Below are 27,716 nucleotides of genomic sequence, written 5' to 3' on the forward strand. Positions count from 1 at the left end.
GGTTTATTTAATAAAGTCTTAACTCCTGGTGAGTGAGGTACTACATGTACCTTACGAAACAGTACTGTAGAGTAAACTTTACTCATGTAGTCGTGTCTTAATTTCTCAGTCCACGTAAGTAACTCTGCTCTATAAACTCATCGTTTAGTATCGAGCACTTTCACCTGGAATAATCGACTAACTTTCTATATACATATATATGTGTGTGTGTATGCGTGTGTGTTCTCTCACATTTCATTTTATCATTCGTTTGTTGTGATGCGATATATGAACACTTATTTATGCGGTTTGTTGCTAGATGGCGCAATTAATAGAACAACGTAAGGTTTCATTGCAAGATTTCATTTCACTTTATTCATTGTATTTACCGAAGAGCAATTGTAATGAACATTATTTGTATATTATATTATACAAGTATATTGTTGGTGTTATTCCACAAAATTTGCATATGCAATTAATGGTATATTGGCTGATAATGTCGTGAAACGTTCAATGTCACGTGGTATACCCGCTTTCGGGCATATTGCACAAAATTGCCTGCGGCTCGTGCAAATGTGTCAAGAGTTGTGCAATATCCCGTGGGATACCCGCCTTCGAGGGGTTATTGCTTAAATATACTATTAATTGCATATGCAAATTTTGTGTGCTGGTAATGTACAGCTAAACAAAGTGGTTCTGCAACATTAATTTACTACACGTTTAATACGGTATTTTATTTTCAGGGTAATATAGTGGTTGAATTTTAGAAAAATATTGGAATAATTACCGAATTAAAAATATCTGAAAAATTATATAACCATAATATTGCTTTTTGTTAATGTCAGAATCCAAGTTATGAGCGTCGGTCGTTGGTTGATCGTCGTTCGCCCCACAAACCTAAACCAACGTCCCTCAACACCGTGATGGACGGTGCCTAAACGAACGATAGAATGCTGTGTTCCCCGTGTTGTGGCTTCGAAATAGTTTGCGAACCTCAAACAAAGAAAACATGGTCTTTATATTTAACTGGTGACAAAGTAGATGAAGTTGAGGGAATGAATGACGAACAAATGCAAAAACAAAAAACAAAAAAACTACGAGGCAAAGAAAAAAATGTATGCAACCAATGACAACCGGAGTCTCGTAGTGGCGTTCGAATTCTTGCTGACAAAATAGCGGCTCGTGCATATATGTTGTGAATTTTGCAATATCTCGTTTTATACCTGCCTTCGGCGGGGAGTTATTACTTGAGTATACGAAGCCTTATGATTTTCACGGTGACGAAAATAGACAGTAGACAACACAATAAAGAACTGCTTAGTTAAGTTTGGCTTTTATGCGATCGCGATGATATTTTAGGTGATATATTAGGCGTCTGTGTTGATGTGTGTAAGCTGCTTAGTCACAGTTTAGTCAGTCGTTGCAAATTAGGTGGAACAGCTGTAAATCGGTGAGTGTATCTAATATGTTTTGTGTTCTCTGCATTGATGGTTGGTAGGCTGGTTTGTATTGGTGATATATATCAAATAACTGATATGTATGTTTCTCGATCTTGTAAATTTTATGAAAGTTGAAATTCAGTGATACTATCATATATATTACAGTATCGTCAACTCGATCTCTACTGCAAAAAACGAAACGTGTCAGAAACAGAAAGCAGTCACTTTGCAGTAGTACTATATTTAAACTGGTTATAATTCTTAATGAATTTGGTTCATCGAATTTGGTAGTCTACTTGTACATTAGCGCATAATACATATCATGTACAATGGCATCCAGTATCACATTCTCCGCTGTTGTGTATTTTCTTTGTTATTGCGTCGTTTTCATGACAACGTGCTTGAGTTCGTGGAATTTGTAACTACACCTTGGACACACAATCACCCATTGTAATACACCATTCGTGAATGCTTTCTATTATGTATTTTGCCATGGACTAAAGTCACCCAACACGTAACGCTTTCATCGTCGTCTTGGCATTATTCCAGTGAGTCAACACATCGGAGAGATGTATTTGGGACTAGCGCTTTATACTGCTTCGAGTGTAAAAAGGTTTCAGCAGTTCACATGATTACTGTGAAAGTTGTTTGATTACCACTAACCAGACATAGAAGGAATTCAAATATTACTGTAATTTTTAATCTAAATCTAAAATGCAAGAAATTCACGTTTTTATCCACCGTAGTAATCTATTAATTAATTAATAGATGAATGGTTTATAAGCGGAACGTAATCAAATTACACCAATCCGAAAAAAATAGACTATTGTATTCTCGTCCATAATTAGAGCTTGTCGTGAATTCGAATTTGTTAACATTTATGCTTGATATTTTATTAGTCCCCGTTCAGATTTGGGTTCCGTGCGTCCGTGTGTCCGTGCGCCTGTGTGTACGTCCGGAGCCAATTCTCGGACACCCTTTGACTGATCCCGTTCAAACTTGCCATACACACAATGTATGATGACATATGCACGCCAATTTTCGTTATGATTTGATTAAATATGCCTGACTGGCAGCCATTTTGTCCCTCAAATGTGCTAAATTCTGATATTTAAACGTGTCTGAAAGTGTTTTTCGGGGCTGAACAGGGTGATTTCAATCAAACTGTGTATGGTGATCATGCATATTGGGTTATAGGTGCACATCACTTTTTTTCGAGATTCGGTCCAAGATGGCCGACTGGCGGTCATTTTGTTGTTGTTTTTTCGTTTTTGTGCTGATTCCTCCATAAGATACGGTCATATTTAGTTCAAAGTTTGTATATAGGTACTATACTTCAAGATAACACAAAGACGATGTTTTGATTTGAGATTTGATCAAATTTGTCGAAATGACGGTCATTTTGTTTATTATCTTAAGATCACAGTTTTTAACGTGTCCGGAACTGTTTCTCAGGGATGAACAGGGCGATTTCAATAAATTATCGTATGATGATCATGCATATTGGGTCATAGGTGCACGTCAATTTGGACCAAAATGGCCAACTGGCGTCCATTTTTTTTTGTTTTCCTTTTCTGCCAATTTCTCTGAAAGATATGGCTTGATTCACTTGAAAGTTTGTACATAGGTAGTATACTCCAAGGTAACATAACAACAATGTTTTGTCTTGAAATTTAATCAAATTTGTCAAAATGGTGGCCATTTTGTTAAAAAAAACGTAAAGTATCATTCTGTATCATGTCCGAAACCGTTCTTGGAGCTGAACAGTGCGATATGGCCTGATTTATTTCAAAGTTGAATAGGGTATTTTTATCTCACATATTATGGTTACGGTGCAAGCCACGTTTCTTTTGGGGATATTTGAACAACAATACCCGAATGGCTGCGTTTTTCTTTCATGCTATTTATTCTGTAAGATATAGTCAAATTCAGTTCAAAGTTTCTATGTAACACAATCTATAATCTGTGTTAACTTTAATACAGCTAATACTTAACAGGGACTAGTTGTTATTACATTTTTATTTTCTACAAATATTTACTTCGTCTTGTACTACAACACATCGTTTCCATACTATTATTTGTTAGTTGCAAAAGCATACGAAATGCTGCAGCTGCACACAAATAAAGTTACACCCGGGCAGGATACAGAAATGGAAAACGAAGACGAGGACTCAGCAGGATCTGTAGCCACACCGGTCGAAGAGTCTTCAGAAGACGAGAATGACGAGGAATCTCAGTAAGTATTCTTTTTATACTTATTTATTTATTTATTTATTTATTTATTTATTTATTTATTTATTTATTTATTTATTTATTTATTTATTTATTTATTTATTTATTTATTTATTTATTTATTTATTTATTTGGATTTGGAAAATTGTTTCCATATAAAAAAATCAGGATGACAAAAAACAATAGTTCACTGTGTTGATACATTTGTGCACGAAAAGTGACAATACTCGGTAGAGCATTTATAGAAATGTATAGACAATATTTCTGTACATATAAAATATAAAAATAATAAACAAAACACCCATAATGCATTTTAAATCCAGCTACAATACAGTAGTTCACAATAAAAATAGCATGTAAAATATCGACATAAACATACTCAGTGAAAAAGTTGGGTAAATATCACATCAATTCTACACACTCCTGTAATTGTAACGCCAAATAATAAGTTACATCGTCTGTAACTACAATGCTTCCCTTGTCAGTGCGATTTTAGGACACTAACTAATAACCCAATTTTGTATCGACAATATAGATATGAGAGGTCAGATGATGAAACCGATGACAATCATTTGTATTATATATGGCAGAATGATGTAAGTAAAATGTTTTTTGGGTGACGTTTAAATGTACAAAGGAGCTGTCGCATTTCAAATTCAAGAAGTTTCTGGTTATTTTTTTTTCATTTCAACAGACCCAAGAATTATTTACTGAATTTATAAAAGAAAATCAAATCAGGCAGAACAAGACAAAAGTGACAAAATCATATGGAGAAATTGAATTTGATGAAGACAGAACAAATTCGTTGGTGAGTACAATACGCATGTGTTTTGTATGTTAAAACATGATATTCTTTTTAGATATTTGAATACATCAAAAGTATGTCATTTGTCATGAGAGGGGGGACGCAAATATAATAAAAAATACAAAGTTGTATAGCCACGACTAGACGAGGGTTGCTGAATTGAACACGAATGTTCAGTCGTGTCCACCAAATTCTTAGCCAGGATGAATCGAGCATTTTGTAGAATGCATTCGAATCATTCTACTGTCCTCTTTTAATTCAACATCTATTATTTGTGACAAATCTATGGGCAATATTTACTATTACTTTGAAATCTAGATTACGTGTCAGTGTTACGTTTAGAGTTCTTAGTTGGATGAAATATGATATGAATAGCCATTGGATTCAAAATATTTAGTCACATGATGCACATTCAGTTTGCATGAGCACCGTATACCGTAAACATTCAACTCCAATATAAATTTTAATGAATCTGTTTTTAATGAATGTTTTTTGCTGTAGTATATTCGTGTTCACAGTGGAACTAAAGATGAACTTATGTGGAAGCTAATGACTGAAATATGGCAAATGGACACCCCCAAATTGCTTATTTCGATATCTGGAGAATCAGATTCTAAAAACACAACATTGCTGAAAGCGTTAGTTGAGACAGCAAGAGAAAATCGTGAGTTAATGTGTTTTTTTATTTAACTGTGCCACATTGTTATACTTGGTTTTATAATCACTCTAATTCTTTGAACAAGAAATATGATTTCAATTTTTCCGGCAAATGTGTATTTGGGGAATGTTCTGAAAAAATAGAACTTATTGTTAACATATTTCAGCCAAATTTTCTCCAGATGTCTTATAATACGTCAACGTGACTGTGAAACTAATTGACAATAAAATGTTCACACTTTTGTTTGAAGTATTTTTGTGTTGCAATTACACTCGATATGTCGTCTTCAATATTGTGTTTATTGTACAGATGCTTGGATCATAACTGATGGATCACTGGCTTTGGAAAATTGTGGATATATATATTTACTAGGGATTGCAAAATGGTCTATTTTGTCTGGAAAGCAATGTCTTGAGGGGACTGATGTGAGTATGTTATTATCACAGGTAACTTCTAACGAAATAGTTGTTTATGGCACCGTATTCCTGCCAAAATTAGAATATGCCATGCAATGGTATGTCATGCCATTTGACGCATCAACCTGCCATGCTATGATGCGAGATTTGAGTATTTATAGTGCATGTCCACAATGCGTTATGCCATTCCACAATGCGAGATTCGAGTATTTGCATTGCAATTCCACAATGCGAGATTCGAGTATTTGTATTGCAAATTCACAATACGGGATTCGAGCATTTGTATTGCAATTCCACAATGCGTCATGACATTCAACAATACGAGATTTGAGCATTTGTTTTGCAATTTCACAATGCGTTATGCCATTTGACGTCATCGCATTCTGTGGTCAGTCATTTGAAGCCATTCCATTTGACGCCTTCGCATTTGGAGGAATCGAAGCACCTTCATCGAATGCGCCCTCTGTAGACAAATTGAAACAAATATTGAGTGCTCCGAAAAATGGCGGCACAGAAGAAAAATTCGTCATATGCAGACCGTGAATCGCGCAAAAATGTTATTTGTCAATAGCGATTCAGTTTTTTTCTAACTATCAACGGGGCATGATTCGGAACCCACAATAACACTTTCGACCAGCATGCCTGAATCAAAATGCGTCGCTAACTGTAACAAAGCACCAACGGTCATTACTTCGACTGTTCCTAACTTGTTTCTCATTATATTTGTTTACATGAATAAAACGTCAGAAATTAAACAAGATGCAAGAGGCTTGGGAAATAACAGCAGACATGATAAAAACGTGTAAAATTAGTCATAAGGTGATATTAAATTAGAAAGTGAAAAATCAATTGTGAAGTGGCTGTCTGATACTAAAGCTGTTTTTTCATATAATTTGCTGCTGGAATAGCTAAACTTTTTGTACTCATTACAATTTTGAATTATTTTATTATATTTTCCATTTTCCAAATGTTTTATAGAAGTTTATATGACAAGTCCCATCGTTTGTATTGTGCGTCTGGAATAGCTTCAGACAAGGGATATCCCCAACACATCCGGGCATAATAAGCGGCTATTATAAAATGACCAGTGTGAATCTAGCCATTTGATTGACTGAAGCCAGAGTTTATATCTGGCAATACATGACTCGGGCTCTGTTTCATGAATAATTAATAAAACAAAAACTGGAATAAACTGGATTGAAATATGATAAATATTGTCGTCTGCAAGTCACTAGCGGAATCTTCAGCACATAGTAATTGTGTCAGACGACAAGCCTCAGATCAATTTTGATCTCAATTTCAAATGGGACCAGCTGGATGAAATTGACGCTACTGATTAAGAACTTCTTCAAGCTACAATTGAATGGGAGCAACAGAACGCCGGCGGTAATAACGAGCCAGATCAACAGATGCCGGTATCTGCCGAAGGGCAAAAATTCCCTGAATTTTCTGAAAAAATGGTCGAAAACTTGGCAGCAAAGAAAAATGAGGTGAACACTAACGCCTCCACAAAATGGGGTGTGTAATTACTCAAATGTAAGTGTGATAAATGTCAAAATTAAAAAAAAAAAAACTTATCGTAATTATAGATTGCACCGGCGAACGCCGCCATTGTCGTTGTTTGTAAACAATGGGTTGAACGTTTGACCCCATGATGACCCTATTTCCGTACTAAAATCATGTGGTTTTTTTTTGTATAGTGTGGTGTTCTGAACGGAAAATTGACCCAGCCTTCGAAATTGTGGAAGTGCAAAAGCTGACAAAAATATTGAAATATCAGGGCTAGAGACGGGAAAGAATACAGCACGACGCTGGAATACCAACACGGATAATAATTATTTTAAGTGGCCAACGGAATTAATAGTGTATCAGGAGTTACTGTAGCGACAGTTCTAGTGAACAAAAACGTCAATATAGTGACATTTTAATGTCAAAAGTTAGTGTTCCTACCGTCGATGAGCGTGGTAAAAATGACCTTCCGATGGCCCCCAGTTCCAATGTCGTTCGGCCGTTAACATCGGGCATGGCTCAAGTAGTGTCAGAGAATGTATCCACAAGTGAAACGGTATGCTCAAGCTCAGTCGCCACAGAAAACCTGTTCAAAACTGCAATTTCGGAGGTTCTGTATATGTGTATACTTGCAATTATATTTCTCCAAAACCAGACTAAAATCCTCAAAAACGACAACTTGAAAATTTCAAACCACCATGTTCAAGTTTACCACTCTTAACAAATGTTAATGTATTAATCCGCGATATTTATAATGTCGATTCATGTGTATATTTTTTCTGTTATTTGTATAAACCTTTTCTATTTTTTGACGATGTACTTTAAGTAATAAACTTGAGCATTTGCAATTTTATAATAATCTGTTTTATCATTTTATCTTGGAATTACATGATTGTGCGAACGTGTCTCGGAGTGATTTCTATTCTCGGGGGTGGACATCCGGGCATTTTCACCGCATGGCAACCATTACGGTGAAAACAAAGGCCGAAAACTCTCTGAAAACGGTACTTCGGGATAGTTGTTGAGACTCTCCTGAACAGTGTAACAAGATTACCCCCTGCGTGTGTAACGTATATAAATTTGATTGTTCGGGATTACTTCAAAGTTGAGTTCCTGTGTTTTCTCGAATTTTCACCGGCTCTTCGCTGAGGTTATAAAAGGTCATCGTCCGCCTGCACGGTGTTGCTCCGTTCGGACATTCCTCCCTCTACAACACCGTGCGGTAATTCTATTCATAACCGTGTATGTCACGTGGTTGCGCGATAAAAAGTTTACCGACCAATAGAAAGCTTTGTTACAATGACTGCCAGTAAGCGCTTGGAGCTTTGCGTTTCCGATGTCTTTGGCGTCATTTCTGCCAATATATGTTGCAGTGACATCATGAGCTTTGAAATATAACACCTATTCTTCTATAATACTCAGCAGTGGCGACAACACTATTACCACGCTCGATGGTCGAAAGACCGGTAAACCATAATAACATAAGGATTTACTATTTCCAGTGCGACAAAAAACAAACACATCAGACTCGGCACTAAGTATATAGTTTGAATAGCTTTGGTCTGAATATCTGTGAGTTGCATGATGTATGGACGTCGTCGCTGTATTGCCTCGACATCCAAGCCAAAAAAGCTTCCACTGTGCGCAGCGACATTCATTCTCAGGTCAGGCATTTTCACCGCCTGGCAGAAAACGGTATTTTGGGACGGTTGTTGACACCCCCTGAACAGTGTAACAAGATTATCCCTACATATGCAACATATTTAAATTTGGTTGTTTAGGATTTCTTCAAATTTATGTTTGTGCTGTTTCCTCGATTTTAGCTATTTTCACCGGCTCGCACAGAGCCCATAGAAATACATGGTAGAGTGGTGCGCGTCTCGTGACTTTGCCCGCCTTGAAGATTTTGAGAGCTTTCCAAGCGCGTTGTAGAAAGAAGCAATATGATTGGCTGTTGGTAAACTGATTCTAAACCGTGAGGGCATTGTCACATACACATAGTCCCAATGAAATACTTCAAGGTGATAGTGGAGTGCTTCGCCGGAACATTCACCTTGAAAATTCAAGATGATAAAAGGTACGCTCGGGTATTTGGTAGCGGATATAAGAGCTCTCAGGGGGAAATTAGCATATTTGGTGGGAAATAATCACCTCGCTGCGCTCGGTGATTATTTACCCCAAATATGCTAATTACCAAATACCCTCGCGTGCCGTTTATAACCTCTAATTGTTATAAATGATACCTCATGGCGGCAACTCCATACTTCCTCGCAAAAACAAAATGCGCATGCGCCATTCGCAATGACCAATTGGCTCAAGCAAATCGAGTTTGAAAATATGCAAGGGCTAGTGAAATATTCACAGTAATAAAGATCGTTTACGATGTATAATCAAGGATACACATTTTCGAGTCGCGAGTTGTGAATCTACAACGTAAACACCAAACAAATTTATTTTTTGAATTTATTTTTCTGCACTAACTGCATTTAGTTCCCAACCACTGATTATTCTGTGGATAAAGTGTGTGTATATTGTTGTATTCCAGTGGGACTGAATGGGTATTTGTAGATGCATATCATAGCCATGTATGCATTAAGAGATATGTATCACAGGACTCAACTCAGTGTTTCCTGAGACATAGTCGAATCTGCTAGTTAACAAACATTACGCAGCAACTAGCCGCATAATAGCAAATATTGTTTAATTTCGGTTCTTTACTTTCCACAATTTAATAGATTAGTTCACTTTAAATTTAGGTCTAATAGTTTGTTTGCAGGAATGCCAGATTCAATGGAATAATAAAGACGCTTATAGTATGCTATCATATGAGCAGGGACTGGAGAAGAGGGCTGTGAGCGCTCCTCTGACCATGGCTGCCACGTTACAGCACAGTACCAATGTGACCACAGTTAGTGAACATGTTGATTCAGGCATGTTGGTCGAAAGTGCTCTTACGAGATTTAAATCATGCCCCGTTTATAGTAGAGAAGCTCTTCACCATCTTCATTATTGACAAATAGCATCTAGCGCTATTCACAGGCGATCGTTCTGCAAATGACGAGTTATCCTTCTCTGTTTGTTTTTTTTCAAAGCAAATATTTTTTTTCATTCTGTCGACAGAGTGCACAATCGACGAATGAGCATTCTTTCACGGTGATTTCGCAGTGTTTTAGGGTCGATAGAGGGTTCTTCGCTTCATTTTTAGACTTTCTCTGTAACGTCCAATGCATTTTTCGTGATCACAGGTCAAATTGAAACTGAAAGTTGAAATGATATCGAAAAACGAATCTCAATGGGAATCTCATTAAAATTATTATGTTAAAAGTTAATAGACGAGAAACAACAATTAAAATTAAAAAAATTAAAAAAGTAAATTCTGATGGAAAATTTGCTTCAAAGAAAAAAACGTAAATGAATTTTAGAAATAAAAACGGATTTTAAAAACGAAAATGGATTTTAAAAATGAAATTGAATTTAAAAATGAAAATGGATTTTAACAACTGATTTCGAAAATGAAAACAGATCACATAAACGTGTGTGGTTTTAATAATCGATGTCAGAACCACGAATAGTTATTAAAAATGGATTATAAAATAGTAATGGATTTTCAAAATGTAAATAAATTGTTGAAATGGTTGCCGTACACGAGTGCCTGAACCGATCAATTTAATATTTTGTAGTACGTCTGGCCATTGGTTTATTTGATAATAATGAAATAAATATGTCCAATTATGTGGTTATGCTGGTAAAAATGTCCAATGTGTTTTGTGTTTGTGAAAATTAACCTACCTCACAATAAATAAATGCAACGATGGCTGATGAATGACATTTTACAACAGATAATACCATGTCACTTGACCTTTACGTCAAGTTAGCTATAATTAAACGGTCTTTTTCTCAAGGGAACTGGGCAGTGGCCAGCAAAATATGAAGGTGGTCAAATCCAAGACAGTGGCGTAAAACTGGATGAGAACCATACACATTTTATTCTCGTTGATGATGATGACGATGATGATGATGATGATGATGGTGATGGTGATGTAAAATACCACCCGAGTAAGCGTGAAAAAATAGAGGTTAATAGACCTGGTGACTTAAAACGTGAGCGATTTGTAATTCTCTGGTTATTGTATTTTATTCTCGGGTTCGAACATCCGGTAGTTTTTACCGCCTAGCAATCACAATAAAAAAAACTGTCGAAAACTTGTTGTTCAGGATTGTCTCATGTTTGAGTTTGTGCTATTTTCTCTTAAGAGGTTTCCATCGGCTCTTCAACCGAATTTCAAAATTAATAATAACGCGCACTCATATGGAAATGAAGTTGTTACGACATTCCTGGCAATTTGTGTAAAGTCCAAGAACATTTGTAACAATAACTGAACGCTATAGCCTCATTGACGTTTGTGGAGTATGGAAGTTGTTGGCGTGACAATGTAATAAATACAAGCTGTCATATCCCACAAACGTCTGGAAGATTCAATAGCGTTCCGTCATATTCTAATCGTTAAACATTTATAATTATTTATATCATTCTGTATATAACACTTATGTCCATAATGACGGTGGGATTTGACAGCGATAAAGTGGTCATTCATAGCTAACAACGAAAATAGCGCATGGTCGAACCAATAATGCGATTTTTTTTCTTACATGATTACTTATATTCTGTAATCATAAATACAACAATTAATTATTTAATATTTGAACTGGTATATAGATGCTGAAATGCTTTAAAACAAATTATATCAACTCAATTAATATTTTAATCTAAAAAATGTTTGCCTAGAGATTCCACTTGTACTGATTGTCGTGAATGGAGATTGCAGTACATTACATAGGTTGTTATACCATGCAAGTGAACATACACCAGCCATTGTTGTTGAGGGAAGTGGAGGGATAGCTGACATAGTTGCTCGTACCCTACAAAATGAGTGAGTTTAACATTATGTTATTAATATGATTATTCTGCTAAACTCGAGTTGTCACCCGAATCATAATATCTAAACACAATCTAATGTTATTTAGATATTTTGTGAGTTTCATTCAGTCAAAATAATTATTTTTTGCAGTTGAATTTTTGCTTGCAATGCATCATGATTGCCCGGATAACTAATTATATCGATCCCCATTTCTCAACGCTCATGCATGTTTTTTTGGTTTATGCTGTTTATTTCTTTTCATTACATACTTTCGTACAATAGTTAATTCTAATAATTTGTTTACTTACAATTTACTCATTATGAAGTTTGTATTACGGTAGGGGTTCATGTGATGAAGCAACAATTGGGCAAATAATAGAAGAGAAAAGAGGAATTGAAAACAAAGAAGAAAACGACAAAATTAAAGAAATGGTGAATGATATACAAGAATACAAGACTAATGTAAGGTTATATTTTAATTTGTAATATGTAAATTTGATGTAAATCAAGGTAATCACATGATATCTTAATTTCGACAAACAATCTATGTTGCTATGGCAACATAAATTGCATTGTATTACGTACTTGATTGTTTTACGCTCACATTTCATTAACAAAATGTAAAATATACGGAGGGTCTCACTAAATACTACTAGCGCTACTGCTATATTTTATTTTGTTTATTTGTCCTCGTCTAACTACAAACTAAAATATCAACACAACCGCCGATATTTCTGTTGTAGACAGACATTTTACAAGGTTTCTTCCAAAGTAAGTGAAAAGATAAGTTAGTAGAGGAAATTATGCTTCAAGATCTGAGCAATACTGTTAAATACCGTGTAATGGCCTAAATACCACATTTGTTTTGTTGTGCTATTCGCACTTAGCTTCAAATTTAAGCTTACTCCGCCACGTCATTTTTGTGTCATTAGCACTTCCTTTTTATAAAATGTACATATAAACAAACTGTTATCACTGACATTCTTTTCTCTAATCAAACTGTCCTGACATCGACTTATATACAGCTTAACGTCGTCGTCTCTTGCCCTATTGCGAATTACATATCACCACGCCTACTACTAACGTTTGTACAATTATTCCCTTGTACAGTTAACGTCCTTTCAATTAAAGAATGACATTGATAGCGAAAATATATCATCTGCCATTGATGACGCAATAGCTAAAGTAAGTTATTATATTATTATTATTATTATTATTATTATTGATACTATTATTATAATTATTGAAACATGGCGGTTCAAAGATATTTTTTCATTCTATATTTTCCTCACAGGAAAAAGACTTCCCAAAATTGGAATCAAGACTTGTATCTAATTCAGTGGAAAAAGTTGAGCACTTTCTGAAAGATGGATTAAATTTGAAAAAGTTTTTGACTCCCGAACGCCTTGTTACATTGTATAAAAAGGTAAGTATTAAATTATAGCAGTAAACTGAAAGTCGTTTCAAAATTACGTTATTTTATTGCAGTCATAAAATTGTGTTTTATTGCAGTTAAAAACTCACTGCGTTGTCACATTATAGCAATAATATAACGTTTCATCGAGCAGACTGTTTTCGTTTACGTCAATTTGAGTCAAGTGAGTGTGACAATGGCAATGATGTTTAATAACAAGTTGTTGAATGTGTTTTAAGAGGAACATACACAACTAAGCTGTGAATGTTAGAATCATAACTAAAATACGATACAATAAGCGTAATTAATGACACACGTACAAAACATATGACAAATAAAGTCATCTGTCATAACAAAATGAATAAGAACTATTTTGGAGCAAATGTTGTTTTAACAAGAAAACTCTACTTGCATTGGGTCCAGGCTTGCCCAAACAGCTCAGCAAGTAAGAAACTTTGAAACGCTCAAACTTTCACGCCATACAGTATCGTCATTTGCTGTTTTTTACGTAATAAATACTGTAATTACCCGTTTTCAAGTTTACTGTGAAAATTTGAGCTCATTTATGTAATGTACAATTGTGCAGTCTTTGGTTATGGGGACTAAAACTTTGTCACCCAAATCCTTATTATTGTAACTGTAGTATTCAGCATTGTTAATGACGTCACCAATTTTCTAAACAATGAATATATAGTGTTTATTGATGACTTAACATGAGTGATTTACATAAATACAAATGATTCATATTGGTACCCTACGTTTACATCATTAGATAACGGAAATAATACTAAACAAATCACACAATGCCTAAATATATGCTTATGTCATTTCTTCAAGTCTTTAGATTCAAATGAAAAGAATAATGCTCGTTTTAGCACAAGACGTATTCTAAGAGAGCGTTATAAGGTAAGTCTATATTTGTAATAGTTTTACCAAAACTTTAAATGATTTTAGTAACCATCTTTCGAAGTAATGATATCGATTTTTTTCTCAGACTGGTAAACTACTTGACTACTGGTTAATTAATCTGCCATTTCAGGATTTAAAATTCAGAATTAAACCATGAGCAAATTTTAATTAATATTTACCTTACCACTGTTAAATGGAGGTGCTTAACCACACTTCCATGAACATTTTAAAATACAGTTACCATTTATTTTCTAATTTCGAGTTTGAACAGAGTGTGAATTCGCTATGAAAATTGTGACCATTAAATCGGTTAAAATTTACATATCATTTTTTACATTAAACCTATCATATACAACATACATATTTTGATAGAATAAGCAACAAAGAATATGGCTTTGAATGTGATAATATTAATAACAATTTACTCTAGTCAGAAAGTGGAATTAAACAACGTTAACTAGTATATACATTGTCATATTTTAATAGTATAATGATCTATATAATATATTATTAATCCTTATTATTAATATCCACATTATTCTTGTTCATTAGATATTCAGTAACAGTACAGGTAGTAGAGATAATAGATTGACGCCTTTGAGAAATGTGATGAAGAAACTTGTACATGATATAAATAAGGATCTATATAAGGACAACAAACTTTCTGATCTCCCCGAAACTGATTTATTTCTTTGGGCCTTGATAATGAATCGGCAACGGATGGCCCTATGTTTCTGGAAAGAATTAGATAATGGAAATATTGGTGAGTATCTCTGAATACTGGCAGTTCAATGTATATGTATTCACATTTGATTTGTCACTACTACAAAATAACAATTAGAGTGATATGCATGGTACAATGCAGACACACTGATAATATAATAATATAGCAAAGGATAATCCTGAAAATACCTTGACAGTGCAGTGGTTTCACATCTTTTGTGTGGGGATTATTTGAGTATATCTGGCCATTTTACATATCAGCTAAGGTGACTACAGAATATTTCTAAATTTCAACTTACCCGCGTAAGAAGAAGATGTGTTTCACGGAAGTCTAATGAAGACTTTGTCATGGAATATGTAAATGCCAATACGTGAATTGATTTTAAAATTAGTGCTAATTTAAATGTAATAGCTCAAAAATAAAATTAGTTGACAAATGAGGCGATCAATTGATTAACAATGACAAGTAACCTATTCATTGTATGCTTTTCAAACGCACAGAAAACCGGATCAACAAATCCAATTAAGATGTTCGAAGATCACATAAAAAGAATTCATGATGTCACTCGATTCAACCATTTATGTATCAGAATAACATTATACATTATAGTAGTTTAACTGTATTTGTTTCAGGGGCAGCACTAATTGCTAGCAGAATGTTAACCGCTTTGGCTGAAACTGCCGATGATATTGAGGAACATGCTCTAAGTAAAATTCTGTTGCAAAATGCTAAGTAAGTAGAATGCTATGTGAGGTTGCAATGCATATTTCTTGTGAACATGTCTTTTATTCTGTAATATTTGCCAGGCCTTACTATATAATTATTATAATAGGTACAATTTTACCTTTTTAACTTGAACTTGATGTATATTTCACATTGTGTATGATCCCTATGCATCTGTCCCTCATAGTATTGGTGAACGGTATGATGAAACTTACCAGCATTATAAGTTGAAGCACCGTTTAATACATTGAAATTCACTGTACGTTTATTTAAATAAATGTGTCGCATATTTTTCCACTTATTAGTGACTTTCAAGACCTGGCTATTGGAGTTTTAGACACATGTTACAGTACGAAAAGACAGTTATCAGAGGATGGGCTTGTCCGCAAGCTAAAACAGTGGAATAACACTACTTGCTTGTCGATTGCCAACGTCTCCAAGCAGATGCGATTCGTGGAGCATGAGTGTTGTCAAGTATTTTTGCAAAGCAATTGGAAAGGAAAATTAGTTATAAACACCACTTTTCAGTGGATTAAGGCGAGACAAGCTACTGTATTACATATTCTCACTGTAATGTCACAAAGTTTTGTAATCACGAGAACATAACGTTAAAATTTAAGTCGTGATTTATGTTCATTATTATTATGAAATATAATCATAATTCGAAAATAAGTTTGAACTATTATTACAGTCCAAATGCATAGCTGTTTTATTGTGTGTCAACGTTGACAGGGGAGAGGGAAAGGGAAACAAATAGTATATTTTGTGTAACGGTACCACAATAACAATAACTGTTTTTCCACAGTTCTTTCTGGCACTACTCTTTCCGATTATATTCGTTTTCGGAATCACAATCACTGGTGAAAAGACAGAAAGAAAATATCGATATCCTGTCATGTGGAAGTTGAAGTGTTTTTTTACTTCACCAATCACCAAATTTGCCTACAACTGTGTAAGTTACACTTATTTACTGTTTCGATATTGATCTGATAGTTTTAGCCAGGTGTGAACAATCGTGTGTGTGTCGTCGCTGAGTCATATTGCAAGAATGCGCGTGTCACTTGTGTGAGTTTTCATTGGATGAGGGACTTGCACTTATAACAGAAACATAGGCTGCCCGGTACGTCGACGTTAATGAAAATAAATACAATGTAAGTTGTATGTGTGGACTCAATACAATGTGTTACAAAGATGGCAAATTTCCGTGTATCAATCAGAACAAAAATATTAGGAAGCGTTGCGTGCACGCGCACGTATTCTACTAAATAAAACTGTCTGCCTGAGTAAAAAAAATCATTGAATAAACATTTCATTTGTTTTTCTTATTTTACCTTATTAGAGTGAATACACGCAAGCACAATAGCGACCCATGTAACCCTTGTGGTATTCATAGAAAAGGGTGGCTAACCAGCATTCATTTTTTTTTAAATCGAGCGTAACATACACTGCTGGCGTATGAGCGGAAATTGTAAATTACATATTCCATTAGACTGAAGCACATATTCAGTTTCTATCACTTGCTACCCAGAAACGTATCTAAGGTCGTGTGAAGTTATTGAATCATATTCACATTCAGCAACAATATATGTAAACTAATAATAACATAGATATATTAATGACAATAAACCCTACGTTCTTATTCTTAGATATCATATTTGATTTTATTGGGTGTATTTAGTTGGTTTATTTTGACTGACCTACGACCCGTATCTGAACCAAATTCTCCAAGTATCAAAGAATGGATTGTAATTGCTTGGGTGTGTACACTGTTTGTAGAAGAAATCAGACAGGTAAATCTACTTGATAGGAATGTTTTTATGACGCCGTACATTATTAGCAAGTGAATGTCTTGATTTTATTGCGATCTGCATTTTTTCAAGAATTATGAAATTTTATATAAAATATATAGTAATTACTTGCTAGCTCATATATTTGGTGCTATGCATAACCACGCACACGGTATTAGATATATACAACAATGTGCAGTACCAATATAGGATGAACATCAATATTAGTTCCCAACCAATAACTTGAATCCATTTTAAAATACGATTGAACCACAATGTTTCATTAAAATCAGAATTTATAATGTTGACAAAATTTGGCAAACTATTTGTACTAGTGACGCCCATGCAACAAAAAAGTAATAAAACCGTTTTGTTAAATAATAGTTATTTGGTGTAGCTGATGTGTTTTAATATGGCTTCCCATTGTGCACCTTTTTTGTGTTTGTTTTTAACCAACTTGACAAAACAGTGAGTAAGCAGAGCAATGTTAAAAAACGACAAAGAAATCAATGCATACATAAATATTTATGAAATACAACCCGAAACATTTGAACAAATGTTCATTTTTTTGTAAGAAAGTTATTCCCACCTAGCTGCCCAAGAAAACAACACATAGCTGGTGAAGGGACAGTTAACAAACGTTATCATCTGTAAAAACACTTTACAGTGGGTCCGTCAAACGCGTCAGAAAATAACTAACCCTTCAGGTAAAGTGGCAAAATGATTATGAATCCATTAAAGCGATACTCACATTGGGAAATCTGCAATGTATTCAAGTTAATTGAACACATCAGTACACAGTACACTTTTCAGTCTTCATTTCAAATCGTAACTACGTAACACGTCGGTTTCCCATCTACCGTTGTTCTGGTGAAAATAACTAAATTTTTATTTTTTCAGTTAGTTATACGCGATGCACAGAGTGCTCGTCATATGTTAGAAGAATGGATTTCTGAGGGATGGAATATCCTGGATTGTTCCATGTTTGTCTCATTCACTTTAGCTGTTTCCCTTCGTTTTGTACTCCCGAATGACAAGTTCACATTTGCAAGAATCTTCTACTGTTTATCGCTGATGTTATTTTATTTCCGGCTTTTGCAAATGGGACTAGTACATAAGCATATTGGGCCTAAGATTATAATGATATATGAAATGGTAAGTTGTTCATTCTTAGAATCAATTTGTTCGCATTCAAAGCAAGATTTTTAGATGATGTAACACCGATTGTATGTTGACTAATAATACAAAGAGTACGGGTTGTTCATTTTATTATAATATTTATTACAGAGAAACTGAAATATGCGTTCATTTCTGCATAATCGAGTGTAATAATATATTCTTTGTTCAGTTAAAGGACCTTCTTTCATTTATGCTGATATTGGCTGTGTTCATCCTAAGCTTCGGTATTGCTATAGAGGGTATACTATATCCAAACTTGGACTCAAGTCCATTGGTATTTGTGAAAGCACTATATAAACCATATTGGCAGTTATACGGAGAAATATTTCTGGACGAAGTTGAAGGTCAGTGTACGAAATCTACAATATTTGTTTCATTTACGCATTATTAGATGTTGATAAAGCTCGGATTCTATAAAACGCAGTTGTGACTACTGTTTTGCTGAATATTACAAACACCTTAAAAACTCGATAGTATTCTTCATGGAATCCACAATATACACTGATTCTAATGTAGTGTAGAGTTAAAATGAAATGATCGAAAACGGAAAAATATAGTCTGTATATACGCTCTGTATTTTCTAAGGCATTTGTTGGTTCATTGCAAGCTTTTTTAAATATTCTTACTGTATAACTACTATTATTTCATTCTTCTTGAAGTACAATGTGAGTCATATTAAATTTGCCACATATTATGGAACACAGCGATTAGCTTGACGGATATTGTTGCGAATAAAGTTGTGGATGGCTTGATTTTTTTGTATGTAGAAGTAGTTGATGTAGTGCTTGAAACGTGAAGTTACAATTTTTGATAAGCTGGAATTAGCACTTTTGTTTTGGAATTCACCAACTTAAGTACTTTCCTAGTTATTACTGGTATTCATCGTGCTTGCACAACATTTACCCTCTTGTCAATAATGTGTAAACTTTTAATTGTGTAATTTGCTAATAAACTATGGGGTGAGAATACCGCCAAAATTAGCGGGAAAATAACCGAATCTTATGACAATTGAATGTCAAGATAATGTCTAAATAACGACATAATTATAACATAATGAAACAATGACAAAATAATATTGTAGCAATTACACAATAATGAAATAATTGAGAAATAAAGTTGAAATAATGAAACAATAGCAATACGATGCTGCAGTAATAACACAATAATGAAATAAGCGCAAAATAATGTTTAAATAAATACCAAATAACCGAATAATGACCAATTAATAACCAAACAAGTTTCCAAATAAAGACCAAACAACTAAAAAATGTTCGAATAATGACACCAAGCTAATTTTGGCGGTATTCTCACCCATAATAAACAACCTAGCAGGTAGGCTTCTCATTCCTATATATCGGTCATAAATTACTTATCACCTCGTAAATTGTCATGACGTTGTTCAATGGAGCAATGATTTTCCCGCATCATAATATAAGTAGAAATGTTCGCAAGGTTAATGAAGCAAAACACCAACAAAGTATGGCTAGTTGCTGCAAGCAAATATGGGCTGCCTAAAGTATTTTGTTGTCTAATACATTAAATAAATGCAAAGGTACATAGAACGAACACTCAAAGTGTTTCTCACGTTTATAATAAAATGCTCAGTTCATTTTGTTCTCATTTTTATTAGGTTTAGTGAACAGTGAAACTTGTGGTGATGACCCAAGGCTCATTGACACTTGTCCTAGTTATACCTGGATTGTACCAGTACTAACAGCCGTGTATATGTTATTTTCCAATATTTTGCTGATCAATCTTATTATCGCAATTTTCAGGTAAGGATTTCAGGTAAAGAGTTTAAATTTGCACTTGTGCCGATGCATCGTCCATACATCACATATCTAACAAATACGTCACTTTAACACTGACCCAAATACATTAAGTCTTCATGTATCACAATTTTTAGGTAATGAACAATGTGTTCATCGTTATATTTTAAATGCAGCTACTCAATACAAACAGTTTTAGAGAACTCCAGAACTCTCTGGTATTTTCATCGCTATGATCTGATCAAGGAGTACATTGAAAAACCGCCATTTCCTGCTCCACTAGTCATATTTGCTGTTGCATATGAATTTATTGTTTATCCCTCCCGATGTATACACGGTAAGTTAACAAAATATTTCAAACTTGAAGAAAAACTATTATTGTTACTAAAGCAATAGCATTCTTTCTTTCTTTCTTTCTTTCTTCTTTCTTTCTTTCTTTCTTTCTTTCTTTCTTTCTTTCTTTCTTTCTTTCTTTCTGGTGTTTCTGGTGTTTCTTTCTTTCTTTCTTTCTCTTTCTTTCTTTCTTTCTTTCTTTCTTTCTTTCTTTCTTTCTTTCTTTCTTTCTTTCTTTCTTTCTTTCTTTCTTTCTTTCTTTCTTTCTTTCCTTCTGGTGTTTCTGGTCTTTTTTTCTTTCTTTCTTTCTTTCTTTCTTTCTTTCTTTCTTTCTTTCTTTCTTTCTTTCTTTCTTTCTTTCTTTCTTTCTTTCTTTCTTTCTGGTGTTTCTTTCTTTCTTTTTTTCTTTCTTTCTTTCTTTCTGTATTTCTTTCTTTCTTTCTTTCTTTCTTTCTTTCTTTCTTTCTTTCTTTCTTTCTTTCTTTCTTTCCTTCTTTCTTTCTTTCTGTATTTCTGTATTTCTGTATTTCTGTATTTATTTTTGTATTTATTTCTGTATTTCTGTATTTATTTCTGTATTAATTTTTTTTTCATTATTAATGGCAATAAAGTTCCATTATACATATTAATAACTATTGATTTTCATTTTCGTTAGACTTATTTCATTAATTTGTGTTTACTTTTCAGAAATAAAAAAGTTGCATCCACTACGTAAGTTCCTCAAAATGTGTTTATTTGTTCATTTTAAAGTTATGCTTTCCATTATGTTGCCTATTTAATAAGGAATTTACGTTCATGTAATCATTAGGATTATTTCTTTTTCTATGACTTTTACATTAGGCACTAACATAAATTTGTCGTATTGATGTTGGTGTATGAGCTACCAACCTAAAAGATAGCCTAACATGCCTTCATTTCGATGGCAAACACGTTGTATTTATGTTCGGAATTTCTTACGAACAAAATATTTTATGTCGAAATTTTGCCGCTATTTTTGAATTTTCACGAAAAATAGCAAAATAATTGATCCGAGTTCATTTTTGGGAAATAACTTAATTTGGTCGGAATATTGTTTTTCTACATGCATTTGTATACATGTATATTCAAATTCAAATCATCATTATAGTCACAGTCGTAGAAATGTGTTTTGAAAGCTTGTCTCGTTTTTCTGCAGCAATATTAAATTTACAAAAAGGCAATATGAACTATTTACAACTACTTTTCAACCACTAATACTGTCATCAAAATATGCTAGTATTGATTGCACACGAAGCGCATTAAAATATTATGGTTGCCCATATCGTTTGGTTGATAGATTAACAGCAACAACATTTTTAAATCGATTGGTCACAAACTGATAAATCATATGGTTTAATGTGTAGTATATATTGGAAAAAAATAAATATATTGTACACGTTTCCATAGTCATAAAGGGGTCTCAGTAAAATGCAATGAACGTATAACAACATCAATATTAAGTACATTAAGCATAAGTTAATTATATCACAAACGTATCGTATTTTCGTAACAACTGAGTCAAGTACACATTTTTTGCAATGTACAGATTATATTTACATTCATTCCATTTTCATTCCGTTTCTGTGAGCTTGTGTGCTAGAACATGCTGAACCAAATGTTGCATTGTTTTCACTGAAATTTTACTAGTACATCAAACATAATATTTAAGTTGAAGAGTAAATGTTCACAACCTCGGATATATGTAATTTGAATGCCTAGTTAAAATAGAGAATAAAAACACACTATTCCCTTTCGTTCAATGTGTTTTTGCAAATGTGACACGGATTCCAGCAACATTTCAGTAAAATAATAGATTCTAGATACAGTATAAATTTCATTGACTGAGTTGCACGACTCATGAGTTGTACGCCTTCGAGTATAAAGAGCTTCGGGTAAGGGATTTTCCTAACAACGTGACTCCGGGTAAATCACTTCCGGCCGCATACCTTTGCAGGAGTATTGAAAATAGAACAGAGCTAGACTTCTCTGTTCTATATAAGTGTATCTAAAATTATTTCGTCCCGTTGTGGTACGCTCAATCCATGGCTTTTGGTAATGGATAAATAATAATAATAAAGCCTGTCCCATTGCTCATTATCATCATAGTCCTACTGTTCAAATCTGTTTAATATTTGGTTTTCCTGCCATCTGACACCCAATGATGCCCTGTTGTGTGACAACTTTGCAGTTGTCTGTAAATAGACGAGGTGGTTATTGGCTGTCAATCCATTGAAGGTGCGAACTCATCCGTGAATGCCCAATTTAGGCATGGATTGTATACCTGATTTCAGCTGGCACCAGCCTTCTGCTGAGACGGTGGTATTCGTCTAGGATGGAATCTAGTCTAGGATTGTTGAGGTATTATCATAATCAAGTTGAGGGAATGTTCTTTCTCAGTAAGATGTAAAACCGTACGTAACCATTGCGTTTAGAATGCATACTTCTAAATAACTGCTGATTGATTTCGGATGGAAGAAACATAAATGCAAATACACAAGCAGTTTTATGTTAAAACTGAAATGACACACACATCATTACGTTAACGGTATATGGCATATGCTTTTGTACTTACATGTATCGGGAACGGTATATATCCATCTATAAAATGATGTGCAAGTTTTAATATATCCACTATATAATTTACGTTGAGCATAAACAATTTCCATGTATGTCATGCATGCATATGTACCGTGACATTAAACGAATTCGTTGTTCATGAAAACAAATATTTTCACTATAGACTTTATAAAAAAAAACAATTACGTAACATTTGTAATCAAGAGTATTTTGTTCTCAGACACACTTTCGAAGTGGGTAAATATCATGTTAAAAATTGTTTAAGAAACCATCAGCAATAAGAAAAGGGAACCCAACAAATAGGTTTCAGATGAGACATTACAAGAAGTTGAACAAAGGACAGGTTAGAGAAAACAATCTGTAATCAGCAGAATTCCAATTGAACAAATACTGCAGAACAAGTGTCACAAAATAGAAAGAAACTGTTCCTAAACCCTACGAAGGATTCATATAAAGGTGTCAAGAAATACCAGCCAACTTTTAGATTCAATCAATGGTGACGATTTACGATACTCTGATAGTGAAGATTGCTGTTAAAACTCTAGAAAATGAAGAACTTGTATCATTAAAAACTCACTGGCAAAGAACGAATGAACCACCACCAATTCTTGAAGAAATTAAGCAAGCCAAGAAATAACATCATGCTAGTAAAAGACACGGAAATAATGGGGTCTTGAGTATTGAAGGAAGAATGTAGAGACGATCACAAGCTTTGCACTATGATCTGCGTAACGAGGAAATTCCACAAAGGACAAACGGGATTACGCCCTGGAAAAGGTTCTAGAAACAAAATCATGAACCTTAAAGTGACCCTCAACAGGAACAGTATTGATGTTTTCCTTTGTCGTCAATTTACAATGAAAGTAAAAATCAAGCAATTTGATATATTATTTCCTTAAGATCAGTATATAACGACAGCACATTGTGAATGTCCGTTGTTTGCACTGAACATATCAAATAGACAAATTTACGCCGTTGAATTTTGATACAGTGTTGTTGCACTGGCTCAGCACTCCATGTTGTTTTAAACTCTAGCGACACCCGCAAATAGTCAAATTGAAAGGCTTGTTACCTTCCTTTGGTGCTTTGGTATTACGACTTCCAATCACAATGTCTTCAAATTGTCCCTATCGACGGCAAACTATATCAGCACTATATAACCGAGTGCTTGAAACTGGTTTGTCTACTTTGCCGGGCGCAGATTGACATTCAGGATTGCTGCGTTCAGACTATCTTGTGTAGTAGAGATGTAACCTCTGCATGATTGCAAATAGTCGGGCTTTTATCCATGTAGTGACTATTTTGTGGCAGACTCTTATGCAGTAGGTATGGTTCTCTTCTCTCTGGCTATTTGTCTGAGTTCTGGTTGTAAACTTTGGAATGTCATTTGCTTTGGCTCTATTGTAGATGTCAGCATCATTTATGCCCTCCACGAACTGTTGGCCATTGGGCAAATGCATCACCGAGTTTACGGGCAAATGTTGCAATATCGTAAATATGATGACCTAATGTGGTTCAACCCATGGCTTTAGCACTACAGGCAGGCTGAATTGATGGAATATGGCTTTGACTGTCATGGTGGTAGTGCGTTGTTGTTGCCACTGGTAAACATTCTGACATGGTGTATAGAATGGGTGGCTGGCCTTGATATTACAGTTGTGCATACTCTTGTGTATTATAGTGACGGTGGGTATGCTGCCTGTAGAGGGTGCATTATATTGTTAATCCATTGGCACTGTACATTCATTGTCAAATCGTGTGGGTTTACATTTTTAATACGATACTTGAATATACAATGACATCAATAACATTACAGTTGAACAACCGGCTCTGCCTGTCTAGCACAAATAATGTTAGACCTTGGCGCCAAAATATGTGACACGAATTTCCGGCATAAATGGGGAGTGTTAGCAAACTAGTAGAGTCTAGATCCAAGATTGTGCTTACTGTAACTGTTATTGACTGAGTTACACATCGTCGAGAGGAGGCCCGAATAGGGGTTTCCCTGACAGTGTGACCCCAGGCCAATCAATTCCGGCCACATAGCGTTGCAGGCATATTGAAAGTAGAGGTGGAATACTTGGTTTTAGTAATGGATAAATACTAATAAAATTACAAAGGGTGTCCTAAACAGCTCGTCACAACTATGAGGCAAAGGTTTGAAACAATTATTTAACTACAGCCAGAAATTCGAGCCTGGAATTCGAGAATTTCTACAATGTAGCTATATTTTAATTAAACGTGGCAGGCTCACCAGGAAGCCGATGTATAAGAATGTATCAGATATCCCGGTGAATTGCTAAATGAGCATTAAAACGCTCACCAGGTTAATGGATGTTTTTATAAAGTTTTGATTTTTCAAATTAAACAATTGCAGAACGTCATCTTAGCCATGAAGAAAATGTTCGACTTAACAAGTTTGAAAAACAGTGCACTGATGAGTACAATAAAAAGTTAACGATGAAAACTACGTCTTCCGCTGGACAAAGGTAATTATATCATTAGTTATTCTATTCATTATAAAGGTAACAATACCCCTAACAAGTTTCTACTCTATTTCTTGAGAAATTGTACTCAATCAATCCTGTTATTAAACTCATTTATAGCATGGAGTCATTTCCATAATCGCTCGACCCCAATTTCTGCGCACACTAAACTATATATTGGCAATATAATTGGTAGTATATTGTACTTTATTAGGTTTTTTACACGTGTGAAAAAATCGAAGAATGTAAATGATGCTCTCGGTTTGATAATACGCTATACCGATGACAGGTAAGAACAAAACAAAATATTGCATTGTTAAGATTATTCGTACCATAAATCCATTGCAAAGATTTCAGTGGAATGTAGGTGCTTAAAAATAAACGACTATACTATACATAATGTTTTATTTTCTTTATGATCCAAATTTATCAATACTGTTAATACTTGTTAATAATCGTTTTCAAGGAAAGAAGAAATTGTGGCTTGTTGTTGAGACAAAATCAGTAATAATCATGAAAATACATGTTTATATGAAACATTATCAGTGTGTACAATATATTCATGATAGTAAGAACTACAACGTCTTGGTAAATATTAAAATAGTATTACAGTTGTTACCAGACTTTGGTAGACGGAGCATGCATTGAACACGAAGATCTTCTTTGTATTGAATAGCAGTATATGTTTATCTTTATTTTCAAAGTCGACTTTCAACATCAACATTTAAGAGAAAGATAGTTTATAAACCAGGCACTACTGTATTGTCTCAAAAGCGCATAAACTATTTGCAGGTGACAAAATGCTCAAAATACGTGACTCAATCGCTTTATTTGTTACTATCTTCTACATAGGCTTGATAAAATGTTCGAGGACATTAAAGAAATGGTAGCGGGCAAGAAAGACGAACAGATAGTAATGAATAATGAACCGCATGTGTAATTTTTTAAATCGTATGACGAGAATGTTTCATAAATGATTTTATTTCATTGTCTTCAATATCTTTTGTCGGAGGTTTTGTATATTAGTGACAATATTTTGTTAGAATATGTTTTAATTGCTAAATAAATTACTCTTCTTGGTTAATTTTATTTACAACATTAATATATTAACCATTACTCGTACCACATTGACCTGTGCGTCATGTAATTTTGGGATATATAGTCCACAACATAATCGTATGAAAACAACAATTTGTTGCAATATCATGTACAATTCAATATAAAATAGATTGAATGATGAATAATGAGGTTCTGATTTATGTGTAATTATCTTTATCTCAATGTATTTGAAGGGTTAACATCTATTGTGACAAACCCACCCCTACACTATTTACAGTTTCTATCAACCATCTTTGTTCTAATATAGCATCACACCTATCGTTATGCAGTTTCAGTAAATTTTTAACCAGTACAAACCCTGCCCAAGCCAAACTCCGCTATTAAATTGCATTTTCAGTTTTGCCGATATGTACTTTCTATTTCATATATTTTGATGAAATACTATCTAATTGTACTACTATATTTGACAATAAAGACCTTGATATTTTTTCGTGTAAGTAGAGTGACTGTTGTAATGTATTTTTTCTGTATGTTTGATAAAGGTTTTTACACCATCTACACCGAAACGTTACCTGAATAAAATCTATAGCCACCTAAGGCGTCGTAATAAATGTGATCAGTATCCAAAGTTATTCTATTGCACCTTCTAATATTTCCACACCATTACCAGCATCGGTCAATGCGCTGATTGATCTGCCACATCTGATATAGAATGGCCAAAACCACTACATCCGCCTACAACTTTATTTGTTATGAACTAAAAAAAATACAATACAGTTTA

General features: G+C 34.2%; 1 protein-coding gene across 2 annotated transcripts; it reads left to right on the forward strand.

The window, feature by feature from the left end:
• On the forward strand, positions 1 to 27,432 carry LOC102805882 (transient receptor potential cation channel subfamily M member 2-like). 2 transcript variants are annotated; one of them, XM_085494997.1, is made up of 25 exons: positions 1 to 114; positions 3,504 to 3,654; positions 4,186 to 4,246; positions 4,345 to 4,458; positions 4,957 to 5,119; positions 5,423 to 5,538; positions 10,941 to 11,139; positions 11,825 to 11,969; positions 12,284 to 12,419; positions 13,068 to 13,142; positions 13,252 to 13,383; positions 14,209 to 14,277; positions 14,833 to 15,043; positions 15,637 to 15,736; positions 16,033 to 16,264; positions 16,533 to 16,679; positions 17,374 to 17,517; positions 18,415 to 18,669; positions 18,863 to 19,037; positions 20,324 to 20,468; positions 20,639 to 20,799; positions 21,483 to 21,506; positions 25,768 to 25,879; positions 26,091 to 26,165; positions 26,729 to 27,432. In XM_085494997.1, the coding sequence occupies exons 2-25, from the start codon at positions 3,521 to 3,523 to the stop codon at positions 26,814 to 26,816; spliced, it is 3,213 nt and encodes a 1,070-aa protein (XP_085351123.1). In that variant the 5' UTR covers positions 1 to 114; positions 3,504 to 3,520; the 3' UTR covers positions 26,817 to 27,432. The 2 variants fall into 2 exon arrangements, with proteins under 2 accessions (XP_085351123.1, XP_085351124.1); XM_085494998.1 differs by having other exon boundaries at positions 12,299 to 12,419.
• Positions 27,433 to 27,716: the final 284 nt, after the last annotated feature.

The sequence above is a fragment of the Saccoglossus kowalevskii genome, chromosome 21 (assembly GCF_978046115.1).
Source record: "Saccoglossus kowalevskii chromosome 21, keSacKowa6.1, whole genome shotgun sequence".
Taxonomy (NCBI): domain Eukaryota; kingdom Metazoa; phylum Hemichordata; class Enteropneusta; family Harrimaniidae; genus Saccoglossus; species Saccoglossus kowalevskii.

What these genes read in the sequence shown, in the direction of transcription:
- LOC102805882 (XM_085494997.1), top strand. Translation starts at nt 3,521, where the DNA reads ATGCTGCAGCTGCACACAAATAAAGTTACACCCGGGCAGGATACAGAA. An exon ending in TACAAGAATACAAGACTAAT is followed by an intron (nt 12,420 to 13,067) that starts GTAAGGTTATAT and finishes TCCCTTGTACAG; the next exon opens with TTAACGTCCTTTCAATTAAA. An exon ending in TTGTTACATTGTATAAAAAG is followed by an intron (nt 13,384 to 14,208) that starts GTAAGTATTAAA and finishes CATTTCTTCAAG; the next exon opens with TCTTTAGATTCAAATGAAAA.